This window comes from Pelodiscus sinensis, chromosome 24 (assembly GCF_049634645.1).
Source record: "Pelodiscus sinensis isolate JC-2024 chromosome 24, ASM4963464v1, whole genome shotgun sequence".
In the NCBI taxonomy this organism is placed as follows: domain Eukaryota; kingdom Metazoa; phylum Chordata; order Testudines; family Trionychidae; genus Pelodiscus; species Pelodiscus sinensis.
The window spans coordinates 5,726,699-5,740,906 of record NC_134734.1 but is presented as its reverse complement, the minus strand read 5'-3'; the positions used below and the strand labels follow the sequence as shown (position 1 = coordinate 5,740,906).

General features: G+C 58.7%; 1 protein-coding gene across 1 annotated transcript in view; it reads right to left on the bottom strand.

The window, feature by feature from the left end:
• Positions 1 to 2,670: 2,670 nt before the first annotated feature.
• LOC102448003 (IgGFc-binding protein-like) overlaps positions 2,671 to 14,208 on the bottom strand; it is a 39,007-nt gene continuing 27,469 nt past the window's right edge. Inside the window, exons 17-20 of the mRNA XM_075907485.1 lie at positions 11,578 to 11,777; positions 9,134 to 9,514; positions 6,588 to 6,874; positions 2,671 to 4,883 (exon numbers count right to left, since the gene is read on the bottom strand). Of these exons, the coding sequence (XP_075763600.1) occupies positions 4,874 to 4,883; positions 6,588 to 6,874; positions 9,134 to 9,514; positions 11,578 to 11,777 (878 nt within the window). The 3' untranslated portion in view covers positions 2,671 to 4,873. The remainder of the gene's footprint in view (positions 4,884 to 6,587; positions 6,875 to 9,133; positions 9,515 to 11,577; positions 11,778 to 14,208) is intronic.

Genomic DNA, 14,208 nt, shown 5'->3' with positions numbered 1-14,208 from the left:
TCTGCTAAGAGGAGGATGGTACTGCCTGCGAGGCCACTAGTCCCAGCCCCACATCAACACTGCGGCTCCCCCTGATCGAGACCCTCTTCTCCCCCTACAGAGGAAGAACCCCAAGCAGAGGGTCCAGGCCAGAGCGGAGGCTTGGGACTGCAACTGAGGACTTCAGGGTTCGACTGTAAGACAGTAAAGCTGAAATCTCTGGGAACCGTCTGGCCCCGCGTGTGTTCTCTGGGGTGGTGCCTGACGTGCCCGGGCCATGTGTCAATTGGGGCCTAATACGAGGATGGATCTGAATGGATTTTTGGCTCTGAAGGGGAACATGGAGTATGGATACGACCTAGGCCAGTGCCCCTCATGCTGAGGTCGGCCCTGCCTGAAGTGAGTTCTGGTCCATATCCAATACGCTGCCGGCTGCTACTGATGCCATGCGCAGCATTTCCAGTTGATGTGACATCACAGCCCAGGACTTTAAAATTGCTTAGCGCCATGTTGCACTGCGCGGCCTAGCTCCAGGTTCGGAGTCTGGGGACTTTTGGGGCTGGAGTGCAGACTCTGTCCCCGCAAAGTGGAAGACAGAAGGTAGGGTAGGGCAGGGCAGAGCAAGGCAGGGCAGGTCTGGGGGAAAACTAGGAGGAAGGGGTGGGAGAGGAAGGGGCTTGTGTGGAGGGGGAGGGGGAAGAAAGGGGAAGGCACCAAGGGACAGCGTGGAGGAGAGACAAATGCCAGGGGGCCAAGTGGAGACAATGAGGAAAAGGGCAGGAGGGGAGGTTTCAGTGGGAGGGGGACAGGGTGATGCTGGGAGAGGAAAGGAGAGGGTAAGGGCATTGGGGCCTAGAGGGGGGAGGAGGAGGTGCTGGGAGAAGGCTTGAAAGAAGGGGTGGGCATAAGAAAGGTGGGGATGGAGCAAGTCATGTGTGAGGGCACAGAGGGGCAGGAGGAGAATGGGGGCAGAGAGTGGTGAGGGGGTGGGCATCAGGGAAAAAGAGGGAAAAGGGAGCAGGGGCAGTGTGGGAAGGGGGAGGCACCAGGAGGGTGCAGGGCTAAGGGAAGGTGCAGTTGCCAGGGGATTCTGGGGGTGAAGCAGAAGGGCAGACACCTGCAGGGGAGGGACCAGCACCAGAGGAGAGAGGCAGAGCAGGTATGTAGAGGGAGGTGTAAGGCGAGGGGATGAGGAGGGGTAGCTCACATGATCAGAGTGAGGCTACTGGAGGAGTGGGCACAAGGGGGAGAGAAGGGCTGGAGGAGGGGGCCAGGTCTCAGGAGGGCTGAGGGCAGTGAAAGGGGAAGGAGTCAGGACAGCAGAGTAGGATGAGGAGTTGGGGGACAGCAGGCACCAGGGGAGCTGATGGAGCAAGGGGAGGAGACATGGCAGCAGAGAGAAACCTTGTGCAGGTGTTAAACAGCTGTCCAGCCCACCCTAGAGGTGACTGCATTTCAGCATGTCTGAAGCAACACAGCACCGGCTATGGACAGGAGAATGGCTCCCGGGCATGGCTTGCTCATGACTGCGTCAGTCCCGTTGGATGGGCCTCTGCCTCTTTCCTTCCCCTCCCCCGCTTTGCAATGGGGCTGTAGACTCTGGGGGAGAGGGGCGGAGGCAGGCAGAGGTGTCTCCCTGCAGCAGATGTAGACACGTCTCTGTATTAATCATTCTCTCATTGAAGTTTTTAGCTTTGTATCGAGTCCTTTTACCTGGAAACTTTGTATTACGTCTCGGTAGAATAGTCCCTAGGAAAGTGAGGCAGAGACTGTCCCTGTGGGGTGAATGAGGTGGGAATGGAGAAGGCGGAAGGTGACACCTCTGGGCAGTTGCAAAGGTTGGAGAGGGGATGGAAACCAGATCTAAGAGCAATGAGCCCTGCGAACTGGGCCCATTGAAAGGAGACTGGAGCTGTGGATGCCTTGGGGGGCAGCAGCAAGGGCCGGCTTTGGGAAGCCCCCTCTTTGGAGGCGAATGTGGCAGCATTGAGACACCACCTAGAAGCCGGCGCCACAGACACTAACTGCAGAGTCATGGGACGGCTCTCACAGGTCTTGCACGTGCATAAGATGATAGATCTGGTGGGGGGGGGGGCAGTGGCGTAGCGAGGGGGCCGGAGGGATCAGTTGCCCCTGGGCACCATGCTAGGGAGGCGCCAATTTAATCCCATTCTGCTCCCCCGGTCATCCCTCAGCTCACGTGCTCCTCCTCCGCCTGCCACCGGCAGCTGGAGCCTCCTCCCTGCCTCTCTGCTCCAAGCCCGACCCTCCTCCATCTCCACCAGCGGGTTAGTGCATGCGGGAACCCAGCCCCAAACTGTAGGGGGTGGGGGAAGATGCACTACAAGTTCCCCTCAGCTGTGCACCAGGTTTGGGGCCGTGCCATATGGCGGCCGGGAGGGGGCACAATTTTTTCCTTTGCCCCTGGGCGCATAACACCCTCGCTACACCTCTGGGTGGCTCCCCCTTTCCCTTTTTAACTGATTGCACCTCCCTCCCACTCCTGGAGGTTGGCAGAAACGAGCTACTAGGTGGTTTTTGCCCGCCCAGCTGGTAGGACTTCTGCGATTGCCAGGGGGTCTGCCCCTCCCTTTGAGGCTTTCGAGGGGCTGCTGAAGGAGAAAGCTCAAACCACAGCTCTGGGGGGTGGGTCTGCCCCCCCCCCAGAGAGTGGGAGGCACCTTCGTCCATCCAGCCCTTCCCATGAGACTCTAACCCAGAGAGCGAAGGGGAGCCTCTCTCCCAGTGCTAGGGTTACCAGATGATTTAAAAAAAATACCGGACACAATTATCTCAGATGGGGGTGGGGACTGTCCGGGAGGGGAGTGGGGCTGGCCGGGAGGGGGTCGGGAGGAGTGGGGCTGGCCGGGGAAGATGGGGGGGAGGGCGGAACCACCCAGTGGGAAGCAGAGCTGGCCGGGAGGGGGCCAGGGGTAGCGGGACTGGCCGGGGGAAACTGGCCAGCAGGGAGCAGGCCTGGCTGGGAGGGGGTCGGGAGGAGCGGGGGGGAACTGGCCAGGGAGAAATGGGGCTGGCCCGGGCGCACGCAGATCCCGGGGTGCTGCCCGTCCCACACACGGGCCTGACGGGGCACACGGGCGAGTCCGGCTCCGGGGATTCCTACCCACCCCTACCCCTCTTCTCTCTACTGTGTAGTTGTGTACTGCCTGGCTGGTAGACACGCTCACACAGTGTGACTCTCGCAGTGCGAGCGTGTCTCCCAGTACGTACTGATACTCTTGAAAATAATAAAACATCCTTAATTAGAAAATACCCGACATTTAATTTGTTTCCTGGACAGAAAGCTCCAATACCCGACTGTCCAGTTCAAAACCGGACACCTGGCACCCCTACCCAGTGCAGCTCTGCCTCCTGGGCCTCATCCTCTCAGTGCCTGGTGCTCTTCCCAGTCCCAGCACCATGCCGGTCCTGGCTGTGGCCTACATTGCAGATGGCTCGCCAGCATGTTAATAGCTTCCCTAGGTGTGGGGCGGCACCGCTCCTGTCTCAGGGACTCTGCCCTCTGGCCCCCATGGAAGCAGGTCTGTACCCCTCCCCTCCTGTCCTTCTTCCCTAGGCCAGGCCCTCCATGGGCACCGCCCCTGCCCCCCAGAGTGCCAGGTGTCCGGTTTTTTGCCCAGATAGTCTATTGTTTCTGGCCCCTGTCTGGTAAAAAATGTCCGGCAGGCCAGCGGAAGGCCGCGTCTGGCGAGGGCAGGGAGAGCGAAGGGTGCGGGGTATTTAAAAGCCTAGCAACCCTTTTTTTTTTGCTCAACAACTTTTTTCCTTCCATGTTCTGGATTTTTTGTGAAAGTATTTGGCAACCCTAGGGGGCAATTCAGGCTTCTGCATGGTAACATCCAGTGGGGAGGGGAGGGGAGGGCTGAGATGAAGGGTGCTTCTACTTACAGGGGTGGGTAATAGGCCTGGTAGAAGCTCTCTGGTCACCAGTGTCTGTCCCTGCTCCCCTCGAGTGGAATCAACGGCTGGGTTTCGCCTGGACCCCCAGAACCCTGCTCGCTAAGAACTGAGCTGATGCAGTGGCCCATTTAAGGGGAGGAAACCTGGCAATAGCCTCCTGCAAGCGCCTGTCACTTTCCTCTTCCTAGCTCTGTAGCCCTGACAGCTGCTGAGGATCCTCCCAGGGGGGCTGTGGCCTGAACGGAGCTGGGATGTGCTGCTTTGAACCCCAGATCTACTCCCAGAGGTCAAGGTGATTTCACGTGGCTGCTGCCCATGGCTGAGGTTCAGGAGCGACCTTGGTTTCCCATAGTAGAAATACGTGGCCCTTTCCCCGGTGGGCTCAGCAGGGCAGGGAGAGGCACGGGGTCCTGCCTAGACACAGCTGGGTGCGAGAGCAGAAACTTGATCTTCAGTCACATGGGCCCAGGCCTAGCCTAAGCCGAGGGCTGGAAGCTGGCAAATTCGTAGGCAGTAAGAGGGAGAGTATTGACCAGGGAGGGTAACTCTCCAGGGGAGCATCACAGGGGATTCTCCAGTTACTTTTAAATCAAGACAGGGTCTTCTTGGGACGAGATCTCTTCCTGTTCAGTTAATTAGCGCCAGGCCTGCATCATCCAAGTCCTGCGCTAGGCAGGAGGCCCGGAGAAACGGCCACAAAGGCCCCTTCCACTCTTGTGTGTGAAACCACAATTCACCAGCCTCCCCCTGGCTCCGACATGCTCTGCCAGAACCCTTCCAGTAGCACAAACCTGGAGTGCAAGGTGGTGTTGGAAGAGTCACGAGAGTTTATTGTTCGGGAGCCACTGATATTACAGTGTCTTACAACTGGCCCTAGGGTCTCACACGTAGCTCGGGGTGGTTAGCAACTGTCCAGACAACGTGCAGCATCTAGCAGAGGGGCAGCGCTGATCTTTGACACCTCCAGGCGGTGCTATTCCGCACTAGAAGAGAGATAATAGCCATTAGCAGCCATCTTGATCAAGAACACGCGCTAGAACTGGGCCACCAGAGGGATTTTGAAGGAGGGGGAAGTCCCAGGCCGTTTTGAATCAGAGTAAGAACTTACAAGTTCGCAGCAAATTGAAAACTCAAAATTGGATTCAGACGGAACAAAACTTGGTTTGCCAAAATCAAACCAGAGTGTGGCCACGCTCAGAACGAGAGACAAGCCAAGGAGAACACAATGTCTGTTTGGAAGTGAAATCCAACCCTTTTCTTTCAAAAACTGCCAATGGTTTGATTTAGCAGGATTATTTTTTTAAAATGTAATAAGCAAACAATTCAGCAAAATCAGAACGGTTTCAGTGCTGCTCAGTCTGCATTTTTGTGCCAAAACTGTCATGCAAAAATCTCCCCCGGCTGTGGAAGATAAGGGAAGCCACACTGCATCAGCACAGTGGGGCTTCCAGTCCACTCACTGCCTATGAGGGGGTCCGCGCCCCCGAGGGAATGAACAGAACAGATGCTTTTGAGTGATCCCTCCCCTGTTGTCCAGACCCAGCCTCTGGCAGCTGGAGACTCATGGCGTGTGGCCCCGGCCATCTTGGCCACTAGTCAATGAGGAACCAGTCTGCCACCCCCTTCTCGTATCGACTTTGCTCCTCTAGGGAGACCTTTTGTTGAGTCCATGCTCTGACCGTGGCTCTGGTGCTAGCTGCTTCTCTGTCTCTGGGGGGCCTGAGCGAGCCCACTGCCCTCTGCATGGAACTGGAGGTTGAGCCAACCTGCCTGGAAATCCCAGGCAACCTGCAGCCCCGTCTACACCATTCCTGGTGAGAGATGGCCTCCATCTGGCAGAGGCCTCCTTTCCCAGCCACGGAGCAGCGCCCCAGCCCTCTACCGCAGTACGAGACGGGTGCCCATGGGGGGTGTTGGCAAAGGGGAAGCTCGGCATTCTGGGACGAGGGGGTGGAAGAACGGTGCCAGCTTATGCTTGCAAGGTGAACTGGCCTGAAGTGCCCCGGGCTCTGTCCCTGCTTCTCCCACAAGCCTGCTGGGTGTGCTGAGGCAAGTCCCTGCCTCCCTGCCACTCGCTTTCCTCTCCGTACCAGGGGATGGTTTTCGATCTCTAGACTCATTTTTACACCAGGCTCATCCCTTCCACACTTAGTGGCCTGGTAATGAAAGCACTGCAGTGGGGCGCGGGAGATCTTGCTTCTGTTCCCCGCGGCTCCGTGGCTCTGAAATGCTACAGGAGTGTCCCCGCTCCAGTCCTGGGCACCCTGAGCCATGCTGCACATCACCATTTCTGAGCCTCAGTTTCCCCTCGGGGCAGGGAGCCTCTTGCTGAGAGGCAGGAGATTTGAGTTGGGGGCACCTGTAACCTATACAGGGAGCGCCTGGCCTGGGGGCTGTTCCTTCTCCCGGGTGCCAAAGGGAAAGCCAAACCCCACACAGCAGGCTGGGGAGCTAACACGCTGCTGGGGGCCTGCAGTGGGCACTGCAGTGGCTGCTGCTGCCCTCGTGCCGGTACCGAGAGCCGAGTGTGGAGGGAAGCCACGATGGCTGGGAGCGAGGAGACGCGGGTTTGAGCCAATGAGCTCTGGGATCTCTAGAGCCCTCAAACCGAGCCTCGTGGGGCAATCTGGCTGAAGACCGGCTGCTGCGTAGGGGCAGGAGAGGTGCTGGTCTGCAGAGCCACTCACCACCCGGAGAAGTCTCTGGCCTTCCAGGCAGCAACAACCTCCGCGATGCTCCCCACGACTCGCCCGCCGGGCAGCCGCAGGTCGTCAGAGACGTCGCCGTTGAAGTTCCCGCAGGATGCGCACAGCTTGTTAGCCAGGCTCTCGCCGACTCGCACTGTCACCTGCCCGCCGGGGCTGAACAGAACCTGCACCCCCGAGGCCTGGACCACGGCCACACCGCCCTGAGACTCGCTCACAGACACCACGTCGGAGACCTTTGCCGGGAGCTGCACCGAGCGCCCGTTCACCTGCAACGCACGGAGGGGGAGGGGGTGAGCTGATGTGACAAGGGCTGAGCTAGATCCCCGGGGACAGGCCACAGCACAACGGGCCAGGAGTCCAAGGGCCACATCCTAGTAGTGGGACTAATTAGGTTGACTTATTCCTGATTCCTCCCCCTGGCATGTTGGGCAGCTGTGGCCCAGTCTCAGGCCCTCTCTCTGCCTCAGTTTCCCCACCAGTGTAATCAGCCTGACCACTTTGTAACACGGGTTGCACTCTGCTGGTGAAAGTAAAACAGCCGTGCACGTGCAACACTGGTGCTGGTGCCCATTGCTGGGAGGGTGCAGGGAACCCCTCTGTCTAGCAACGCGACTCTTCTTTGTTCTGTAGCTGTCCCTTGGCTCGCGCAGGTCAATGTGCTCGTTTAACGGCTCGGGGGCAAGTGGGGAAGCATTAAAGCAAAACAACTGACAGCCTCTGCTCTTGCAAGTGAGCAGCAATGGCTGCTGCTGTGGAGCGGGCTCTCGCCCCAGCCCCACCCTTGCTGTGGAAAGGCCAGCGCCTCGTGCCCAGCTGAGCCCTGAGAGAAGAGGGTCAGTTCCCTGCCCTGCGGCACAGACTCCCCATAGGGTCTGGGGCGTGTCATTTAGTCCTCCCGTGCCTCAGTTTCCCCACTCTGTAACGTGTGCCGGACCTCGCCAGCGGGTGAGCGGCTCTGAAGCGTTGGGGACGGGAGCCGGCTCAGGCTCTGCGGGCTCGTCCGCATCAGGAATTCAGTCCGGAGAAGGATGGGTGTGAACTGGCAACACGCGAGCTAGCCCCGAACGAGGGAGACGTTTCGCACTGTGGCCGACGCTAACTCTGAGCAGGCCCAGGGTGTCTACCAGGGAGCGCTGTGGGCGAGCTGGCCCGGCCATTCCCGCAGGCCAGCCCAAAGGGTGCATGGGGGTGACAGCCGCACGGCCTGGCAGACCAGCTTTCATCGAGCTAGCGCAGGTGGGGACAGCAGCAGGTGTGCAATGGCACAAGCTGCCCAAGTCCCAGGGATCCCAGCTAGGAAGTCAAGTCGCCAGCTGACGCTGGGGCGGCGACCCTGCCAGGTTTAGATCCAAACTAGCAGAGGCAGGTCTGTGCCCTGCTACAGTCACACGGTTTCTGTCCGACACAGGCTGCGTCCTCTGGCCAGCCAGGCTGAGCGGTGCTGTCAGACATGCCACTCTGCGTCCGGCTGCCAGGTCTGCACTTGGGGTGGAAGCTCCTTGGAGCAGGAGCCAGGGGTTTGTTTGTACAGCGCCTGGCACAGGGGTCCTGGGAGATACAACTAGGGAGCTCTGTGGGGCCTGGAGGGGCGGCATTGCAGCTTTTCACCTCCTTGGGTTGGGGGTTGGCCGGGGATCAGCACGGCCACCCGGTGGCTCAACAACCGTCCAGTGTTTCTCATTTTCAGGCTCCGTGCGGTGCATGCGCACCCTCCTCTCCATGGTAGGCTCCATTGCTTGTGCCCCTGCCCTGCCTGTCCTGACATCCTCCAGCCGGCCACTGGCCCGGGACAGCACTGGTGAGACCCTGGCCCCCCGGACACGTGGATGGTGAGATCCTGGCCCCCCTCTCGCTTCTCGTATTTCCAAGGCTGATCAGCCTGCTCCGCCGAGCGCAGCGCCCCTCCCCCTCCATGGGGAAATGACGGGTTCTGACACACACGCAGCAGGATAAATCAGCCGAAAACTCCATTTCCAGAACGGGGCAGCACAAAACCCGCTTCCCGTGGGTGCTGGGCGCTCCCTCCATTTCAACCCCTGCTACTCTGGCTACACAGACTGTACGGTGCTGTCACGTCCCCGCACCAGGCGGCGTGAGGGGCGTCTTGGCGCTGCGCAGGGAGGGTTCTGGTGGGCTACAGGCATGGGGCACGTGGGTGGGCCAGGACTCCAGGGGCCTGTCCCCCGGTTTGGGAGTTAGAGAGAGGGTCGGGGGCCAGGACTCCAGGGGCCTGTCCCCCGGTTTGGGAGTTAGAGAGACGGTCGGGGGCCAGGACTCTTGGGTTCTGTCCTGCCTCAGGGCGGGGAGTGGGCTGTAGTGGATTAGAGGAACCGGGGAAGACGGGCTGGGTGCCAGGACTCCTGGGTTCTGTCCTGCCTCAGGGCGGGGAGTGGGCTGTAGTGGATTAGAGGAACCGGGGAAGACGGGCTGGGTGCCAGGACTCCTGGGTGTTCCTATGTGGTTAGCTCTAACTTGGGGACGCTCTCCCCTGTGGCTCAGTCCACTCCGACCCGCTCCCCACTTACCCACGTCTCCTTGCTCCTCCTCACAACGACAAGAGCCTCCTGGAAGAAGACGTAGATGGCAGCACCAGCTACCGCTCCCCCGCTGCTGCACTGCTGGACCTCCACCACCACCCTGAACCAGGAGGGGGCACTGCCGTCGCAGAGTGAAGCCGCCTCGTAGACCCCGCCGGCGAGGACCTTCCCCGAGGTGCCGTCAAAGGAGGTGAGCTGGGCTCCGGGGAGCAGAGTGCACCGGCCTTCCCGCTTCACGCAGCCGCGCACCCCGTTCTGCAGCGCGCAGGCCTCTCCGGCGGGGCAGCTGTGTGGCTCGCAGACCAGCCCGCCCGCAGCCCGGCAGGTGCACTTCTCAGAGCAGTCACTGGAGACCACACTCTCCCCAGCCTGCAGGGAAATCCCCAAACACCTTCGTTAAACCCTCACTGGAGAGAGAGTCAAGTCTCTGTATCAGAGGCCAGTAGCAGCTACGCCTCCCTCCCCCACACCTCTGACGCAGGCCGCGGACAGGACCCGGCTCAGAGCAGGTGTAGATGCTCCGATACCACAAAGACACACTTTCCAGATTGGCTGAGAGGCCTGATTTCAGGTGCCCCTCCCAGCCCCTCAAGCGACTGTATCTCTCCCTTCATCTTACAGCTGATGGGAGTCAACGCCCACCGCCCCAGGGCTCTGGGGTGTCAAAACAGCGAGCACCTAGAAACCAGCCACAGAGTGCAAGTAAACGGTGTGAACAGCCATTTCTTTGCCTTACTCCAAAAGAAACGGTGCTGGGTCGAACTGAAAATGAAATTTGTCAACATTTTCAGGGCTCTGAGAAGTCTAGAACATGTAGTTTCTAGTCAAACCAACCATTTTGTTTCAACAAAATCAAAATGCCTCCTTCAGTGTCCACCATTTTCAAATTGCGACTGGCTTTCTTCATACACCTGCAGGACACTCTCAAACAGAAACGCTTGTTGGAACCCCCAAAATCAGAATGCTCCGTTTCACAGCTGTGACAGATTGTAGACATTTGCAATTGGATCAAACCTGGGCATGCGCCACAACTCCCAAAATCCTGCCCCACCTGGCAGCCCACAGGACAGATCCAACATCCATGTCTATGCTGTCCAGCCCCCAACGCAGCAAGGCCAACAGCCGCCACAGGCCCCGGGGCCAGGTGTGTGGGGGGGCCAGCTCTGCGCCCCAGAAGGGGCAGAGCGCAGGGCAGGAGGGGCAAGTCAAAGCAACCAGACCACAGAGTGTCCTGCCCCCAGCCCTCAGAGTCAGGCGGAGCAGTGGAGCAGCAGTCGGGCAGCAGGGGCAGCCGGGAGCTCCAGGCCCCTTTGAATCTCTGGGCCCCAGGGCAACTGCCTCCCCCCCACACACTCCCATTGGCAGGCCTGCCCCAGGCGCAGGCTCTACAGCAAAGCAGCGTTCTCTGCACAGTGTGACCTGGCGCACTCCAGACACACGGGACACTCCGCAGGCAGGAGGCACTTCTGTGGGACATTGTGGAGACGGATGAACAGCCAACAGCTTGGAAGTGCAGAACCGGATCGTCCGCGATAACAGAGCCGGTGGCAGAAGTGCTTCATTGGGGTGGAAAATTGAGTGCAACATGGGTTCCTTTTAAAAGCTGCCACATGCCTTACTACACATCTCATGGCAGGGCAAGCCACTGCCTTCAAAAGCACCTTCGCTTTTCTTAACTAAACCAATCACAAGTGTCTGAAAAGGGTTGGCCCTGAAACAAAACTCTCTGATATTTTTGGTTCAAATCAACTTGGATTCAAATTCCTTCACTTGTGTAACCCTCAGACCCTGCTTACAACTGTATTTTAAAAAAGAATGACAAACAGGAAAACCAAAACGCTCCATTTAGAAAATGCTGAAATGAAACAATTGGATTTCTCCTGATTTTTTTTTGTCATATTGCTAACAATATGGCTAAAAAATTTGGCTAAACCAAGGTAAAATCACAAAACAACTTGGCATCACCAAATCTTCATTTTTCCCCAGGTGGAAAGGCCTTGGGCAAAAAAGCGTGTCCAGTGTCTAGTAGCAAGACAATCAGTGCTCCATGGATTTATCGGTGCAAAGGACAAAATTCAGCCAGGCCATTAGTGGACTGCAGCCCTGTGAGGTTAAGAAAGCTGGTTGTTCATCAGCCTGCTGCAATTCATTGCATATGAGGGATTTCAGAGTTGTGTGTGCAGTTCCCATTGGTCCCCGGCTGGCAATGGCAAGGAACCGGTTCATATTCTGAACATCTATTACAGGAAAAGCAGACTCGTGGGCGAAGCGTATTCTGTGGGTGGAGCTAAGAAAGTACCACCACCCCCTTTGCTTTTCCAGTGTGTCCTCCTCTCAGCCCCTCTCCTTCCTCCCTCCCCTTTCAGTCCTGTGCTAACCCTGCAGGCAGCAACAGGCCTGAGAAATTAACGCCTCAGGACCCCAGCACTGACCTTGAGGTAGCGCCCGTCGCGCATGCAGCCGCATCTATCCATGGACACACATGCCTCCCCGTCGGCCGCAGAGCCCACATCACACTGGCAGCCCTCAAAGCACTTCCCGGTGCACTGGGCAGGGGCGGACAAGCCGGCGCAGGTGAAATCGCAGGACCTGGTGCACAGCTCGTAGTGGCTGTTGGCCGGGCAGGCCAGGGCTGGCGAGAGAAACAAACCAGAGAGAGAGGAATTGAACAAGAAGTAAATGCCCAAGCAACAGGGGACTTGGTCTGGTACAGCAAAGCTGCTGGAGAAGGGCCTGTCTACACTGCAGACTTCTGCCAACCTATGTCATTACTGCCGTGGCTGGTCCACAGCACCTGTCCCCCGTCGCTGTGCGCAGCCTCACTGGAGCGCTTCCCCCGACCAAGAGGGGCTGGGGGCCAGAGCTGTCGGCTCTGTTTAGCTCCCTGCCAGGAGCCCATGTGCCCTGCAGGCTCCCTGCCAGGAGCAGGGGCCAGCCGCCTGCGCTTCTTGCCTCCCCGAGTGGCTCTGCGTGGTGCAGGGGTGGCAGGCTCTCAGCTCTCTGCATGGAGCCATGAAGGTCACAAGCAGACAATAGGACAGAAGTGAGACAGTGACTCAGGCACGGCCTCGCCCTAGCGCTGCTGACAAGCCTGGAGCCTCTTGTAGAGGCGGAGCTAGGGTGGGGGTGCACTAGGAGGCTGTGTGTACACTGGTGGTGCATTAGGGCACAAAAGGCTGCTGTGTGGATGTTGGCGCAGCTGCCTCTCATGAACTGCTAATGCCGGCGCGAACAGGCATCTGTTCTGCAATTCAACTTATAACAGCATTCGGCTTGCGACTAGCTATCCTCAGATGTCTTTGTGGTGTTATCTGATGAAAATATGGCCTACAGACGGTTGTTGCTCCCACTATTATATAACTGCAGCAAATCTTAGACCAAGTATGGCCCTGGCCAGAAAGGGTTAAGCGTCCAGAGTCACCCTGTAGAGACATCTGAGAAAAGTCATTAGTGCCTTCACAGTAGGCTAGATGTGTGAGGTGCAAAGCTGTACAGGCAGTCCCCGGGTTACGTACAAGATAGGGACTGTAGGTTTGTTCTTAAGTTGAATCTGTATGTAAGTCGGAACTGGCGTCCAGATTCAGCCACTGCTGAAACTGACCGCCAGTTCTGACTTACATACAGAATCAACTTAAGAACCCCAAGCGTCCCCAAGTCAGCTGCTGCTGAAACTGATCAGCAGCTGATTCCAGGAAGCCCGGGGCAGAGCAACTCTGCCTCGGGCTTCCTGTAGTCAGCGCTGGTCAGTTTCAGCAGCAGCTAAATCAGGACTCCTGGGGCAGAGCAGCTGGGGTGCTGCTGGGTTGGACCAGTAGCGCCCAGAGTGGCGCTGCGGGACCAACCGGCAGCACCCCAGCTGCTCTGCCACAGGCGTCCGGAGAAAAGCCTAGTCTGCTGGGGGGGGGGGCATACTAGCTGCGCCCCCCCAACCGCAGCAGACCAGGAAGACACGGGCGGCGGACCGAGACACACCGCGGTCACGCCACCTGGGTCCTCCGCGGCTTTGCTCTCCGTCTCCCTGGTCTGCTGGAGACCAGCAGACCAGGGAGATGGGGAGCAAAGCCTCTGAGGACGCCGGCAGCGGGACAGCCGCGGGGCGTCTGGGCTGTCCCGCTGCCAGCTTCCCCCGCGGCTTTGCAAAGCCTCGGGGAAGCCGTCAGCGGAGCAGCCCAGGGACGCCTGGGGTGCCCCGCTGCCTGAGCCCCCCCGCCGCTTTGCAAAGCCTGGGGAAGCCGGCAGCGGAGCAGTCCAGGCAGCTTGGGCTGCCTCGCTGCCCGAGCCCCCCCCCCCCGCAGCTTTGCAAAGCCACGGGAAAGCCGGCGGCGGGGCAGCCCAGGCGCACCTGGGGTGCCTCGCTGCCCGAGCCCCCCGGTGGCTTTGCAAAGCCGCGGGGAAGCCGGCAGCCCGAGCCCCCCGGCGGCTTTTGCAAAGCCGCGGCGGGGGGGGGGCTCAGGCAGCGGGGCTGCCCCGCTGCCCGAGCCCCTCTGCGGCTTTGCTCTGCGTCTTCCTGGTCTGCAGACCAGGGAGACGCAGAGCAAAGCCCCAGAGTACACGGGCGGCAGGACCGCGAGGTCCCGCAGTCCGTGTACTCTGGGGCAGCCCCGTTCGTAACTGCGGATCCGACGTAAGTCGGATCCGCGTAAGTCAGGGACTGCCTGTATTGCTAGAATGTAGAGGTAATACCAATCGTGCGTGTGTATTCACCTCCTGTTTGATGCAAGTTCCATTGTGTCGCGCTAGCTAGTGATTCTGGGATCATAAGGACTTACTACATTTAGATGGACTGTACACAAAAGTAAAAGTCTCAGGATACGGGATACGAACATTGCACTGTAACCTCTGGGCGATTTTGGAAAGAACTCGTGGCAACTACAAAGCTCACCCTCTACAATGAATCTGAGTCTCGAGAACTGTTCTCCCAGGTGTCTGTGTGCTTGTCTGTCAACCATTATGCTCTCGCCCTTTTCTGTCCTAAGCCGTGGTTGTTTAGTTCATAAGAATTGGCTGTGAGCAGGTATTTGGATGAGATCTGAACTATTCCCCCAGGGATGTGCTGTGTCTGG